This window comes from Carassius gibelio, chromosome A25, assembly GCF_023724105.1.
Source record: "Carassius gibelio isolate Cgi1373 ecotype wild population from Czech Republic chromosome A25, carGib1.2-hapl.c, whole genome shotgun sequence".
Taxonomy (NCBI): Eukaryota; Metazoa; Chordata; class Actinopteri; order Cypriniformes; family Cyprinidae; genus Carassius; species Carassius gibelio.
Genome location: NC_068395.1, coordinates 19,692,324 through 19,709,133, shown reverse-complemented (window position 1 = coordinate 19,709,133; position 16,810 = coordinate 19,692,324). Strand labels below are relative to the sequence as shown.

General features: G+C 37.1%; 1 protein-coding gene across 2 annotated transcripts in view; it reads left to right on the top strand.

Annotated features, from left to right (window-relative positions):
• Nucleotides 1-11,525, top strand: part of cd44b (CD44 molecule (Indian blood group) b) — a 113,167-nt gene extending 101,642 nt beyond the window's left edge. The window contains exons 2-9 of one of the 2 annotated variants that reach the window (XM_052544512.1): nt 603-768; nt 852-994; nt 1,081-1,158; nt 6,514-6,771; nt 6,928-6,969; nt 9,299-9,395; nt 9,497-9,575; nt 10,182-11,525. In XM_052544512.1, coding sequence (XP_052400472.1) covers nt 603-768; nt 852-994; nt 1,081-1,158; nt 6,514-6,771; nt 6,928-6,969; nt 9,299-9,395; nt 9,497-9,575; nt 10,182-10,232 — 914 coding nt within the window. In that variant the 3' untranslated portion in view covers nt 10,233-11,525. The remainder of the gene's footprint in view (nt 1-602; nt 769-851; nt 995-1,080; nt 1,159-6,513; nt 6,772-6,927; nt 6,970-9,298; nt 9,396-9,496; nt 9,576-10,181) is intronic. The other variant, XM_052544511.1, reaches the window with a different exon arrangement.
• The last annotated feature ends 5,285 nt before the right edge of the window (nt 11,526-16,810 follow it).

Sequence of the window (16,810 nt, the reverse complement as noted above, 5' to 3'; positions counted from 1 at the left end):
CCAATCACAACACATAGGGCTAACTAGCCAATCAGAGCCCATCACTTATTTCTGAGGGCAGGGCTTTACAAAAGCAGGACATGATCAGTGAGCCTGTGGAATAAACATAAATTATGCTGAAATTTTTTTTTTCTATTTATTAAAGAAGCATGTTAGACTGCACCCTATAAACACAATCAGGTCTAGAAAAAAAAATATTTATGTAATGTCACATATTCCTTTTGTTTTCTTAGGACTTTTGTATTACTTCTTGTCCCATGTGCTATTTCAGTTTGTAGTCTTTCTGTTTGCTCATGTTTCTGTTCTCAAGCACCATGTGTTCCTGGTTATTTGTTTATTTTAATACTTTCATTAAAATTAAGTTTGCCAGTTAAACATGAAGTTTTTAATTGTCCCAAAGCTTATGATCTTTATGTGATGTTAGCTTCTTTCCCTCTTCGAGATTTAAGCGAAAATCTTCATATAAACCTATAGTTTCTATAACTTTTTCCTTTGTCTCCATTCTTCTGCTATGTATTACAAACAATCTTGCATCTAGAGTGGCACTATATGAATAAAATCCATTAATTACTATCATTAATGTCCTGTTTGACCTGTTGTAGTGCGCTCACGGACCTGCAGCTTTGTTGGAGTGTTTCTCGTGGAGGGGAGAGATCGCTATAGTCTGACATTTGAGAAGGCCGGGAGATTGTGTGAGCATTTATCATCTTCATTAGCCAACCTGGAGCAGGTGGAAAAAGCCTACAGTAAAGGACTACAGACATGCAGGTTCTCACATTCAGCTGAACATAACCAAATGACAATTAAACATACAGGCTCATTATTGAAAAAAATATATGTTTTGTCTGCAGGTATGGATGGATAAACGGCACTGATGAGGTGGTGATAGTCCGTCAGAAGCCAAATAAACTCTGTGCTGGCAACCAAACTGGCATCATCAAGAAAACTCCAGATGGAAAAAAATGCTTTGATGCTTACTGTTTTGATGCTAAAGGTTTGATTTGTGCAACATGCTGTAAGTTTTAGTCAACACATGATTTATCTTTTTTTTTTTGGTTAACAAAATTGCATTTTTATCAGATACGTCAGAGAAGAACTGCATAGCTCTGCTCGACCCTGAGAGTTCAAACAAAACAGATGGAGGCTCAGCATCTACAGGTATGATTTAGCAATTAATAACATTTTAAATGCATGCATTTGGAAGGCACTTTTGTATGAAAGAAAAAAGTTTTAACATGGGTCTACAGCCAGTACGCTTCTGAAATAAATGTAGTTAAACTTTACTAATTTTGAGTCACTGGGAATTAAAATGGGATTTTTTTTTTTTTTTTTTTTTTTTTGATTGGCTCTATTTTTTTTTAAGATATACTATTGGGTCAGTATATATATATATACCTTGACTTGGGAATGGCAAATGACATAAACATAATATAGAAAAAAAGAAACATATATATTTTTTTGTTTATTTATTTATTTACAAGGACAGTGTATATTAACATAACAGCTCAATTGTACAACATGCCAGAGTTAGTCAGAAGGCTAGTATTCATCTGTAGTCCTAGGCTAGATGTACAGTAGGCACCCTGGAAATAGGTAATAAGTAAAACAAAATTGATTATCACATGGCAAAATAAAATAAACATCACATTTGCTGCAGCAGCAGGAATAAGACACCATAACAAACATGCAACAAGGAGTTCATGTGCTACAGAGCTTAAGTGGGAATGCAGCTGGAGGCGACATGACATAAGAGCACAAGCAGCAGTTCATGAAACAACTAGAATCAATATTAAAGGACAGTCAATAACAATATTCAATTATAATACAACACTTATAAAAGGGAGAGGAAACATTAAAATGCAGCAGTATCGACATTAGATAAGAAAAACATGCAAAATGACCTAGGAGAGTGGCGGTGGAAGTTTAGTGCTGGTGTGTTTGATTTTTATGGAGCCAACGTTTTAATGATGAGCGGAATACATTATAACTACTGATTTCTCTGATTTGTGTTGGAATATTGTTCCATTCTTTTGAAGCTTTAATAGAGAATGACACAGTCTCCTCTGGATGTTCCTCTAGTGAGGCGACTGGTGTTGGACCTTAAACTAAGAAACTCACTAAGAGGTGGAGGAGCCAGGCCATGAAGGATTTTAAATGCTAAACAGATATTTGTGAACTTAATAAGATTTTCCCAATTTAATAAATTATGTTTTGACAGAATATTGCAGGGATGAAAATGAGGTGGTTTCTTATCCAGAACTTTAAGCGTTTGTTTGTATAAGGACTGTATATGTTTCAAAGTTGTGTGGTTGGCCTGAGACCAGCTGGTGAGGCAGTAAGTCATATGCAAAAATGACTCGAAAATTGGATAGATTCAATTTTACTTTCTTAACAGTTTTGGTGATGTGAGAATTAAAGTTGAGTTTGGAGTCTATGAGAATACAGAGATATTTAAATTCTGTGACTATTTGAAGTTTTTCTCCAGATATTACAATGTCCGGATTTGCTGTAGAGTTGGTAGTTTTAGTAAAAAACATACAGACTGTCTTGGAAACATTTAACTGAAGGCTACACTGGTTTAGCCATTCACTGATCTTTACCATAGCGTTTGTAAGTTTAGTTGCCACTGTTGTTTTTGATGGCCCATGTATGTATAGAACTGTGTTGTCTGCATACATTTGAATATTTACTTCTGGGCACACACGTGGTACATCATAATAAACATGCAGAACAGAAGAGGGCCCAGGATTGACCCTTGGGGCACACCTGAGGACAAATGAATGGGTTCAGACTGACAGCTGCCAATACCTACGGTTTGTGATAGATGGTAAAGATAAGATGTTACCCACTTAAGAGCATTATCTGAGAAGTTGAAATTAGAAAGTTTGGAGAGTAAAATTTTATGATTAACAGTGTCAAAAGCTTTCCTGAGATCTAAAAAGATGGTTCCAACAACGCTGTTCTTATCAAATAATGATTTAATGTTTTCAATGAAAAAGCAATTCGCTGTGTCGGTAGAATGGTTTTGCCTAAATCCAAATTGTAAAGGATGGAGGGAAAATACAGTGTTGTTCAGGTGATCTCTAATCTGTTGAGATACCCACTTTTGTAAATTCCCCCTCGGAGATAGACTGATTTATAATTTTTGTGATGGGGATAACTAATGATGAATCTAGATCTTTCAGCATTGTGGTATCCATTACAAACACATGTTTAGCTTTTGATGTGTTAAGTGACCTGATTAAGGCTTCTATGGCCTAATCCCAATTCTACCCCTTAGCCCTTCCCCTTTCCCATACCCCTCTGTTTTGCGCGTTCACGTGAAGGGGTAGGGGTGTCTCAATTCGTTTTTGGCTGGAGGGGTAGGGGAAGAGCCAGATAGCCCTTCAAACAAAGATTTTTCGGGACCACACTTCAAACGAAGGGGCATGAATTGTCTCAGCAACATGGCTGCTACAGCGAACAAAAAGACACATAAATGTAAGCTTTTTTGGCATTAATGAAAAGTAATCATTTGTTTTATGTTACATTCAATTGTGAGTTCATATTAACGGTCATGTTACTCAAAGAAATGTTTGCAAAAAATCACTAATATTTGCTAACGTACTATATAACTATCATATCATTATAGAGTGCATGATAGTGCCACAGCATATGTCGGGCAATAACTGCCGTAGACATTGAAGGGGGCTAATCCCCCCAATAATTTGAAATTGCTAAACCAATTTCTTAATTATTGTCTATTCGAGAGAGAGAGAGAGGGAGAGAGAGAGAGAGAGAGAGAGAGAGAGAGAGAGAAATGGATGTTGCGTGTATTCGGGTCTGTGCGTTTATCTTTTTAGAGTGAGCTTACTTAAAAACAGCGATTTTATCCTCTCGCTGCTGGAAAATATAATGTAGCGATTCAGTATTTAAACTGTATTTAATAAAAGTCGTGGGGCAGCGTTGACAAGTTTATTTTCTCCTGGATGTGTGAGCTGCACAATTTCTGATATGTGTGTGTGCCAGTAAGCAGCTCATTAATACAGAATGATAATTAAAGGCTATACTGCACACCAGTATATGTGTGTGTATTGTAAGAGCTAGACGACAAATGATGACGTGTGACGTCATGGTAGTGGTGTCTCAATATTTTCTCCCCTACCCCTTGACAATCTGTTTTAAGGGACAAGGGGAAGGGGTAGGTGGAGGGGAAGGGGTATAAAATAGAATTGGGATTGGGCCTATGTCACGGTTGGTAAACCATGATCTCTGGGTTTTGCACTTTGTGGTGAAGTCTGTGTGTTTCACGTCTGCACTGATTAGTTTGTGGGCGTCTCCGTTAATTGTCATCAGCAGCAGCTGTTTAATTACTCACTCCCTATATATTGGCTTGTCTCACGTCTTGTGTTTGTGAGAACGTTGTTTAATGTCGGTACTCTGTCTTTTGCTTCTGTGTCATTTGCGTTGGATGTCCGTGTCTCTCCCCGGAACCTCATCCACTCTCCGCACTTTCACTCAGCATCAGACTTACCTTCGGCTCTATTCCCTGCAGTTCCTGTGCCATCCTCTCCTGCCGCCTTCTCACCATCATCCTGTGGATTACTCACCGTCTTCCCACCATCTTGGATTGTTGTCTTCCCAGCATTGTTTTTGTACTCTTGTTTGTTTGTCTCATCCTCATTAAATTGTTAAATTCGCACTTCTTTCCAGCTCCTCCTTCACCCAGTCGTCACAGCCTATATTTCTTTCAGAGGCACTGGAAAACACAAGGCTGGGCTCTGGCAACAAAACTGAACAAATACTGAACAAAATGTCTATCTGTGAAAAACATAGAGCAACAGAGTCGACAAAATAGTTGTTAAATACAGTGTTCCTGTAGCTCAATTGGTAGAGCATTGCCTCATCAAGCGCAAGGTTGGGGGTTTGATTTCCCCGGGAACACATGATCGGTAAAAATTGATAGCCTGAATGCACTGTAAGTCGCTTTGGATAAAAGCGTCTGTTAAATGCAGAAATTAAATTTGTTTAATTTAAATACCATAGCAACACTTGCAGGATCAGAGATATGTTTTCCATCTAATAAAAGTTCAACAGGTTTTCTTTCTTTGTGTTCCTGCCCCATCAGTTTTTTTTTACCGATCCCAAATCAACTTCAAATTGCCCCCTGCTTTGCTTATTATGCTCAGAAAAAAGTCAGCCCTTGACTTTCTCAACATAGATGTTACTTTGTTCCTCAGCATTGTAAAATGGTGTTTATCATGACATAGTTTTGATTTATTTGCCTTTTTTTTCTTTTTTTTGCAAGGTCACGTTCTTTCATCACTTTCGATATTTCAACATTAATCCATAGAAGGCTATTCTTGGAGTTTCTATTTCTACATTTCTGAGTAAACTCCTTAATGAAATATTGCAGTTTATTTGAGAGCGCAGTACTTCCCTCATGTAACTCTTTGCCTGCAAGCAAATTACTCCAGTTAAACCTGTTTATTGTGTTTTTGAAACGGTCCTGTTCTTTGTTAGGTATCTTGGATTCTTGCTCCTTAGCAGTGGAAACACAAAATCTTTTGGACTGTGATCATGTTAAAGGATTGTGTGATTCTTTCTGGTTTGTTTGTTGAGTTCCAGTATTATGGGATATTCTTGTTGGGCTTATCGGGAAGTTATCGCTTATTTGTTTGAGATGTTTCCTGGCTGATTTGTCTTCCCAATTAAAATTAAAATCTCCCATTAGTATTTTCAAAGTTGCAATTTAAAAGCATGCTGCAGAAATTTTCATAAATTCATCCCCTCATCCCACTCGCTTCGAAGAGATGCTCCATTTAATGTTTACAAAAAAGTGCAGAGTAGACACTTACTAGGACTAAAGTATATAAATAATAGTTTTTGCCTTTTGTTTCATTATACATTTTATGGTGACACTTTAGTATAGGGAGCAGTTTCTATTAACTAGTTGCTTATTATTATGCATGTTAGCATCTTGGCTGTTTATCTGTACTTATGCTTAAAAGCTTATATACTTACATACCCAAAACCTAAACTTAACAGCTACTTTACTAACTATTAATAAGCAGCAAATTAAGAGTTTATTAAGTCAAAAGTTGTAACTAATGTTTTTTTGATAGCGATATTTGGACCTTAAATTAAAGTGTGACCAGTTTTACTTTACTTTTGCTAAAGTTTAGAGTTTTACTTAAATGGGAGAGGTGACAAGTACTATAGACGTAAAGTTTTGTGTAACTTGTTTTGAAGTAAATTGTTTTAATTGTCGTATTTGAATTCAGCACATCAAAATACACAATAAATATCATATTTTATCTCTTTAGCAGACAAGTTCTGTAGACCAGTGTTATCTGTAAAAAACAAAAAACATGACCAAATGAATGCTAAGCTGTGAATGTTTCGCTAATAACTCTGGTTGTCTAATAAACTATTGTAAATATCTATAAGACAACACGATGGACCTTATTTTTTTCATACAATCAGTGTTTGATGAGCAGATACACTAAGTTGTGCATAATGGTCATTTGACAGTAGCCACACCACAGCGACCAAATGCTGGAGGGGAAGATTCTGAAAATTCAACCTCTGAAGTCACATCTGTGTCTGAGTCCTCTACTCCAGTTCACTGGACACAGACCAGTCCCACACAGAGCACCGTGGAACAGAGCCACACTGATCAGACAGATGATCAGACAAGCCGTTATACTCATATAGAGTATATAGAGTCGACAACTTCACATCCAAATCCAGACACCACAGGGCTGTTTGAATCATCAACAAATACAACAGGTGACGTTTCAGTTTAAAGTCATTATAGGAATTTTAGTATCTGACATTTCATTCTTTACTAAATGTATACTGTTCTATCTGGATTATTTGTAATTATTACTGAAAATGACTTCTGACCTCTTACTTGAACTGTTTTGTCTCTGTGCTTCTGTCTAGCTGACACTTCAGAACAAGCCATCGCAAGCAACAGGTCTATAGGTATGACCGGTTTAATATAAATCATGTAGTAAAAGTAATGCCCAAATCAATTGAATTCAATTTGAGACTACTATTTGCTTTAACAAGCCTTGATTGACAACATTCTGACAAAATTTCATCAGGGTGTGAATTATAATGCAGTCTTAGGTCAGGGCTCTTCAACAACTCCAGTCCTGGGGGCCGGGGTCCTGGAAACTTTACTACCAATCCCAATTAAACCAATACGTCTGTAATTTGCAAGCAACTCTGAACTCCTAGTTTCAGGCATGTTTGGTTAACCCATTTAACCCATAAAAAAGGTTTTCATTTATAAAGCCCAAAGGGTCTCAATTAAATATGTTCAGTGTTACATAGTAAGTGCAAACTGTCACATGACTAGAGCAGTTTAATTCTGGTTTACACCATGAGAAGATGATGACTGCATCAAAACTCCAAAACAAAAGGCTAATAAATCATATTAACATAAAGATATGACAAAAGTTGTGGTTCAAATTATCTTTAAGGTGTCTAGTAAAAGTAAATATTGTTGGTGACAATAGTGTCTGGTGGGCTAACAGTGAATTTGGGTATAGCCTACACTATAAACCCAGTTGCAGTTGTTAGTGAAAGCTGAGCTAAAATATTGCAATGACAAAATATTGCACTACATTAAAAGTTCAGATGTTACAAATTTTTTACAATATTCATGTTGTAATACTGGTTGCAGTTGTATAAAAAAAAAAAAGATATATTTTACAATAAGTTAACAATTTTGTGGTGATGGTCCGTATTTCAGACACATGTATTTAAATTACGTATTTGAAATACAAAATGCTAGATTGTATTTTGTATTTTAAAGCTCTTGGCAAAAATTGAATGTAATTTGTATTTAAATACATTTAAGATGAGTACTTTTGTATTTTCAAACACATAAAATCGTTTGTGCCAGTCGTCCTCTTTATCAGGTGTTGATTTGGTGCATCATCTAGTTCAGACAGTCTCCCCTGAACCCAACAGTCCTCATTCAGCTCTGAGTGAGAGAAGGGGAGGATGTCATGCTCAGCTGTACTCGATGATTACAGTTCAAATAGTGCATCATTCAGATTTGCCTTCAGTTAACATGAAACAATAGCACCATCAAGGGAAGAAAAAGCATTAACCAATCACTTTTATAGTTAATCAAAAATTTTTTTATCAACTATCTTTCCAAAAACCATAGCAAATACTTAGAGAAAATTGTGTTAAATGCTATTTAAATGATTGCTAATTTTAAAATGTTCATTTTAGATAAACTTTCTTATTTTAATAAACTTTATATAAAAAAAAATAACCTTTACAAGAAAAAAAAAAAATATATATATATATATATATATATATATATATATATATATATATATATATATATATACACATACATATACATATATATATATATACACATACATATATACACACACACACACACACACACACTGTAGGGAAAGGGTGTGTAAACTGAGGTTTCTAAGCAGTGGTACACATCTTATAGGGATGCCTACAATGGATGGCCAATTTCACATGTTTTGTGTATTTCAAAATACAAAATATTGTATTTGTATTTAAATAAAAAAAAATTCCACACAATATTTAGCCTTTTTTATTTTAAATACATTTTCATGTGTTTATGCCCATCTCTGTTGAAGGTTTTCTTTTATCTCAGTATTATTTTTTTTTATGACTGCAGAAATATGTTAATTCAGTTCACCAGTTACATTTGTGACTCCCGTAAAACAAAAATTTTCACACACTTTTCCTGCAGTGTTCAGCTCCAACCCCAATCAAACAAAACAAACCTGAACCAAAGTAATCAAGCTCTTACTAGGCATACTACAAACTTCCCGACAGGTGAGATGAGGCAAGCTGGAGCTAAACTCAGCAGGATACTGACCCTTCGGGACTGGAGTTAAAAAGCCCTGTGTTAGGGGTCTGATCACCATCATCAATGGAGGGGTAAAATAAAGGGTTGGGGCATTTACAGTGATAAGGTACAACTTTTTCTGAGTAAGACTTGACCCCTAAAACACAATCTGTTTGCAAAACCAAAGGAAAACAGAACAATGTTCCTAGTCAATAATATTCTCATAATTGGGGGAGTTAAGTAGAATTTATTCCCATAAATACATTTGTGTCACAAATACAAATGCTAAACAAAGATGACCCTGAGTGCTGTTGTACTGAATAAAAGAAATGAATCTCATAAAACAGGAAGTGGTTTATTTTTAAGTTAAACCACAAGTTTAGCAAACAGTTGTACATAACAGCTTTTGGTTGTCTAAAAATTGTAAATATGTATTTGATTATTTGCTGACAGCAGACAATCCAGCAGTTTTCCTCACATTCTGGGAGGACACGAATAGGGCAAAGCATAGGCCTGACCCTAAGGACACACACCCAAACCTCCTGCCAAAGTGATTATTTTGTAATTTGCACACTGACTTGCACTGCTGCACTGAATTTTCATCATTGCTTGGTTTGAAATAACATCTAATTTGTTCTAATCCTCTTACAGACTGGCTGATCATTTTACTGGTCATTTTGGCAGTTTTTTTCATTCTGCTTCTCTGTGTTATTGCAGCCAACAGAAAAAGGTATGTTGTTTTAATGCAGATAATTACGGCCCACAGCAGAAGTACAAACAATACCACCAACCTGCCACAAAACCTGCACTTGTCAATTTGGACTTGCCTAATTGTGTTATGAATTGCTAATAATTCTAGCCACTCTGTGCAAGTGTGCATCTTGAATGTGTATAAATGAATGTTTGACTGACACAGCTATCAAAAAAATCTAAGTTGCTGTTAGTTTATACCAGATAGTTTTAGAAAACAATATTATCGTTGTCTTGCAACTGTCTTTGCTCAGGAAGGAAGGCTTGTGGGTTGCACTTTGAATTTAGTGTGTGTTAGTGTTGGCAGTCTTGTTATACTTCCTCTCTGTCACATGCGTGCACCCTGAAGTGGGCAAGAGCATAAGTTTGGGTATTGAACAGGCTAAATGTGTTTAAATCAGGTATGCTTAACCAACCATATGTGCTCCAATATAATAAGTAGACAGTAGTGTCAACAGCTACAGTAGATTTGAACCCACACCCGAAACACAGGAATAAAGAACATGTTTGGTTTACACTTTCTAACTTTAAAGATTTTAGATTCATAAAATAGCTGCCAGTCATTTATGTATTTATTTTTCTATAGATGGTGTGGCAAGAAACAGACTCTGATTATTACAAAAGAGAGCAGAAGTGAAGAAAATGCTGCAGCAGCTTCATTGACTAAGGAGCAGGAGATGGTCAAACTCGTGAACACGGAGAAGATCACAGAGGACTCAGAGCTTGTCAGCGTCAGTCCAGAGAAGTGAACAGAGATAACCCAGATGGCATAAGGAGAACACAAGCCGTTTTACACTAACAACAAATACAGATGCACTAATATGCCTTAATTAAAGCTGAATTTATGCACAGATAATCTTTAGATAATGTATGATTTATGTAGAACTAAGCCATACATTAACAATTACATCAGCATCTGATATAGTGTATGATTAATAGATTAAGAAATAATTAGTTAAATAATTAATTAAATGTGTCATGTATTAATGCAGCACCAAGTAGGTATTACGGTCCATTGTTTATTATTTTAATCAATTTGCCCATCCTTTAAACACATTATTTGATTTCAATTTTTCAAAAGTTTTTTTTAATTAAATTTTTGTCCTGCGTAACCATGAGAAAGGACTTCTTACCTGTTCTCTCACGTGTCTTCTGAGTATCATCTGCATCTTCAGTCTCTTTCTCTTCATGAGCAACACTTTTACCATCTAGACTTCTCTCAACCCTTTATGATCGTATGCTTATTAAGTAAAGTCATAACAATGATACCTTCACAAATTATTAGCTGGAAGTTAAAATACATGGCTTTGAAACATTTTGTTAATTCATCCACACTGTTAATAGTAGAATTTGATCCATGATGACACATTTAATTAACAGAAATTCATATAGGACTTAATCTATTAATCGGATAAATTATTAGTTGATGATTCAGCAATAATTAATGAATAGATTAGTTTCTCATGAGTCATACATTAAATGTGCATTAGTAAAGCTATGAATTAATGGATGTGCACATGTATTTGTAAGTGTTGCCAGTTTTACATCATAAAAACATGAGCAAAGAAAGAGATAAGTAAAAAAAAGAATGAGATGGACATAGATGTGAAACAAATATATGTCTATTCTGAGTTTTTGATAGCAGCCTACTGTATGTGTGTGTGTGGCATCAAGATAGCCAACTCACATCTATGTTGTACTTTGTTGTTTCATATCTCGCTATCTATGTTTGCTTATTTCTTAATATTAATTTTATAGTAAAATATTAAATAAGTAGTTAAATTTAATTTTATACAAGAGTTTATGTAAACCAGCAGTTTCCCCGTGCCTTTGCTTGGTATAACACTGGTTAAATCGGTGCTGGTCAGATAAGTTGAATGATCATTGATAAAGAAGCAGCCAAGTTTATTCAATAAAGTTGTTAACATCACTTGGTCTCCAGCTTTCTGTTCTTCCTTTCCCTTCTCTTCCATTCTGAAAGAGTAATGTTAATATGACAATGTGCTCACTGCTGTGAATGCACATAAAATATTTTTTGACAGAGAGAGAGAGAAGTCTTGTAAAGGCCTCCAGATGAGATGATTATCTGAAGCCTGCATACAATCACATCATTTAACTGGTTGATACATTAATCCCACTCCAGCTCTCAGCAACTGTTTTCCTTTTGGGAGAATATTGGTGTTTGTGAGACATTTCATTAAGAATGCAGAATATGTAATAGCATTGAAACAGAAGTTCCCTTTCAAATGGGAACTCGAGCTGTGTCCTCTAGAGGGCACTATGGGGAATGCCCTCTAGAGTTTCTCATATTGCTGCCACACCATCCTCTACCCAAGATTCGACTATGACATGGCTTGTGAATACTGGTTTTCTACCACCCCCTATACATCTTGAGAACATATTTGAAGCATTAATGAATGATGAATGATGTGGGTGAGGAATCTCCAAATGTGATTAAACATGGATCGGATCAGCCAGCAGCTAACACCGCTACTAACAGGTGCTCAAGGTCGAGCAGACAGCGGCATTCAGCTCAGAGCGCAGCCGATCCCAGGACTCTGATAGTGGGTGACTCTGTTATCAGAAACATCCGTAGCAGGACTACAACAACATGCTGCCTTCCTCAAGCAACGGTCTCTGATGTGAACAAGGAACTTCAGAACATTCTGATGAAGCACAAGACTGCAAATCAAATCATCATCCATGTGGGGAAGAATGATATTTGGAAAGAGCAGTCAGAACTTCTTAAGAAGGACTTCATTGAACTCTTTGAAACTGTTAGAAGACTCAAAGTTCAGTCGTTCATCAGTGACCACTCCCAGCAAGGGGAACAAATATGTTTTCACAGTTGCTTGGGCTGAACACATGGCTACAAAATCTTGCAGTAAAAAAGGAGTGAATTTCACTTAAGGACAATATCTACTTTTCCCTCCAAACACTGCTGATAGACACTATCCCAGCTGACTGTGATGTATCAAAACAGCTACAAGATTCAGCACCCAAGGACAACTTTCTGGAAAACAGCCAGGGAAGCCAGGACAACACATCACAGCCACCGGAAACACAGCCCATCTCACCAGACACATTATCACTCTCTCCAGCATCTCCACTTCTGTGCTTCTCACAGAAAATGGAGGAATTGGTGTGTACTGGGACTAAACTCTCCCACTCATTCGCTGCAAGCCCGCAGATATCAACAACCTGTTGGCCCTGCTCCTGTGAGAGCTCTCCGACCATTGCCACAACACCAGGGCCCAAACCCTCTATCTTCTGAAGGTGAACCAAAAACAACTGATAGCAGCTCTCAGTGATATGTGTCGTAGCTTGCTCTATTTCACGTGATAGAAAGTCTAAGGCCTTTTCAAGCCAGAGGGAAAACTCATCTAATCTGCGGCCTATTATGCGTCAAACTAAGATTGCTGTAAAGACACAAAACACTGCCCTCAATTCAGCATTTTTAAACATTTGATCACTAAAACATAAGTAATTTCTAATCAATGACTTTATAACCACAAACAATCTGGGTTTTATTTTTCTAAAAGAAACATGGCTAGAAGAAAGTGCAACAGTCCTAAATGAAGCAGCCCCTCCTAACTTTACTTACATGAGTATTTGCAGGATTGTTAGGAGAGGTGGGGGTGTAGCTGCTCTATTTTTAAAGATGTCTATCAATGCAAGCAAGTGTCATGTGGTCAGTATTTGTCTATTGAATATCTAGGGATTGTGCTGAAAGGCGCTCCACACATTCTGTTTATCATTATTTACAAGCCTCCACATTACCCTCCAGCCTTTGTTAAAGAGGTCACAGAAATGTTATCAATGATTTCCTCAGTGTTAAACTGTTTTGCTATTACAGGGGATTTTTATATTCACATAGACAATGCAGAAAACAAAACTACAAAAGAAATGATAACTGTTTTAAACACTTTTTTTAAATACTTTTGAAAAAGTTCAAAAGAACTCAAAAGTTAAGAATGTAATTTATTATATTGCTCCAATAATAGTCAGTAAGAAAACAGACAGAAATCAGCTTGGAGAAAATCAAAAGCAGTATGAAAATACAATGCAGAAAAGCTGAGCGGATGTGGCGGAAGATGAAAACTGAAATTCACTATAGCATCTATAAAGACAGCCTTCATGTTTTCAATGTGGAACTAGCCATATCTAGACGGAGGTACTTATCAAAACTTATAAATAGTAACTTCAACAACACTTATACTCTTTTTGCTACTTTTAAGAGACTAACAAACTCCTCAAGTCAGATTCTCAGTGAAATGCTCTCAAACAGCAAATGCAATGAATTTGCTTCATTTTTCTCTTAGAAGATTATGAATATCAGGAAGGGGATTAGCACATCCTCAAGTTATGCAGAGGTCAGACAGATTTGATCACAATATCAAAACCTAAAATCGTCAACCTACTATTTTTTCAAAAGTGTGCTTAATTATTTAGAGGCAGATGTCTTAGAAGTGGTGAACGCATCATTCTTTCTGGGACATTTCCAAACTCCCTGAAAACTGCAGTTGTTAAGCCCCTCCTGAAAAAGAGAAATTTTGATAACACCATTTTGACCACTTGTAGACCAATATCTAATCTTTCTTTTATAGGCGAAATTATAGAAAAGGTAGTTTTTAAACAGCTGAACAAATACTTAAACTCAAATTGATACCCGGATACCTCAATCTGGTTTCCGACTGCATCACATCACAGAGACAGCTAAGATAATAAATGATATTCGCTTAAATTGTGACTCTGGCAAAATATCGGTGCTGGTATTGCTAGATCTCAGTTCTGCGTTTGACACTGTCGATCAAAACATACATACTACTAGAGAGACTGGAAAACTGGGTCTGGATTTCTGGGATGGTACTCAAATGGTTCAGGACATACTTAGAAGGGAGAGGCTATTATGTGAGTCTAGGAGAACATAAGTCTAAGTGGACGTCCATGACATGCGGAGTCCCACAAGGGTCAATTCTTGCACCGCTCTTGTTTAGCCTGTATATGCTCCCACTAAGTCAAATAATGAGAAAGAACCAAATTGCCTATCACAGCTATGCTGATGCTACCCAGATTTACCTAGCCTTATTTCCAAATGACTACAGCCCCATTGACTCCCTCTGCCAATGCTTTTATGAAATTAACATTTGGATGTGCCAGAACTTGCTTCAGTTAAAAAAGTAAAAAAAAAAAAATGATGTCATTGCATTTGGAAACAAAGAGGGAGTTTTCAAGGTGAATTCATTCCTTGATTCTAGGGGTCAAACACCTTAAAATCAAGTCAGGAATCTTTCTGTGATTCTGGAGACAGACCTTAGTTTCTAAATCAGCATACTATCATTTAAAACATTGCAAGAATTAGATATTTTGTTACCAGTCAAGACTTGGAGAAACTTGTTCATGCCTTTATCACCAGCAGGGTGGACTATTGTAATGGGCTCCTCACCGGCCTTCCCAAAAAGACCGTTAGACAGCTGCAGCTCATCCAGAATGCTGCTGCCAGGATTCTTACTAGAACCAGAAAATCGGAGCGTATCACACCAGTCCTCAGGTCCTTCAAGATTCAAGATTTTTATTTGTCACATACAAAGTTATATATAGCATATATAACCAGCAGTGAAATGTGAGTCAGGTCCGCTCCATGGAAAGTGCAAATATTAAGAATACAACAAAGATGAAAATAGACATAAATATAGCTATGAAAGATTGAAATAACAGTAAACAATACAAATTTAAAAATAAGATATTAAAAAAAGATATAAAAAAAGATAAAATAATGTGCATGAAAGTAAATTGTAGTCTTAAATATTAAGATACCCAGGGATGTGGAAGAGGCAATGTGCATATGTGCATTATACTGTAGTCTTAAATATTAAGATACACTGGAATGTACAAGAGGCAAATGTGCAAACAGGTTGACACTTCCAGTATGTCAATGTGAGGTAGAGAATGATGAATATCTTACTAATAAGGGAATGTTAAGTGGAGACATGAGTCTCTCGGTTTTTGCCATCAGGCTACGGAAGCGATTACCAGATGGCAGCAAAGTGAAAAGATGGTTACTGGGGTGGGTGGAGTCTTTGATGATTTTAGCAGTTCTGCTTCTGCAGTGTTTGATGTAGATTTCCTGCAGAGAGGGGAGAATAGATGCACTCAGCTAAGCGCACAACTCTATGCAGGGCTTTGCAGTCTTGACTGGAGCTGTTCACATACCACACTGAGATACACTGAGTCAATACACTTTCTATAGCCCCAGAATAGAAAGTTTTCAGGATTGCTGGTGAGACCGTGAATGACCTCAGCTGTCACAAGGATGATGAAAGTTTTTTGAATGGGGTGGGAACCACAGATGAAGCAAGAGACTCATTAAAAAATGGATGTAAACAAACCGCAGGACAGTAGAATACTGTCAGAAATCCCATCAGGTCCAGCTGCTTTCCTGACGTTCACTCGCTTTAACGCCCTCCGAACCTCGTCCTCCGACATGGTGATCACATGATAATCACTGCTCTGACTGCTGCTTCCTGACGCACTGATCGACAGACTCGTGCTGCTTAGATTGTTTTCAAAGCGGTCATAGAGATTGTATAGCTCGTCAGCCAGCGACGGATCTGCTTTCACCTCTGCAGAGGATTTATTTCCAAAGTCACAGATGGTCCTTAGTCCTTGCCACATGCGTCGGGAGTCATTAAGCTGGAAATGTGACTCTATGCGTTCCCTGTATCTGTGTTTGGCGGTGTGAGGAAAATGGCGGAATGGTCCGTTTTTCTGAAAGCCAGTAGTGAGCGAGCTTTGTAGGCATTCTTAAACTGAGTTTAATTCGGTCTTCTGGTTGGACAAGATACATGTTGATAAAAATTAGGCATAACTTGCTTTGTTAAAGTCCCCAGAGATGATAATAGCAGCTTCAGGATGTTTGTTGATGTTGCCGCTGAGCGCATCATGAAGCTCAGACAAAGCCAAGCCAGTGTCTGCTTGTGAAGGGATGTAAACAGCAGCTATGATGATCAATGTAAACTCCCGGGGCAGATAGAATGGGCGGCAAATAATGGATAAATGTTCCAGATGAGGTGAGCAGGGGCGCGACAGAGTGGAGATATTCCTGGGGTCACACCATTTCTTGTTAATCATGAAACACACTCCTCCGTCTTTGGATTTGCAAGCCTCAGCTGTCCATCTGTAAAACAGAGAAGTTTTCAGACGGCATTACAGCAG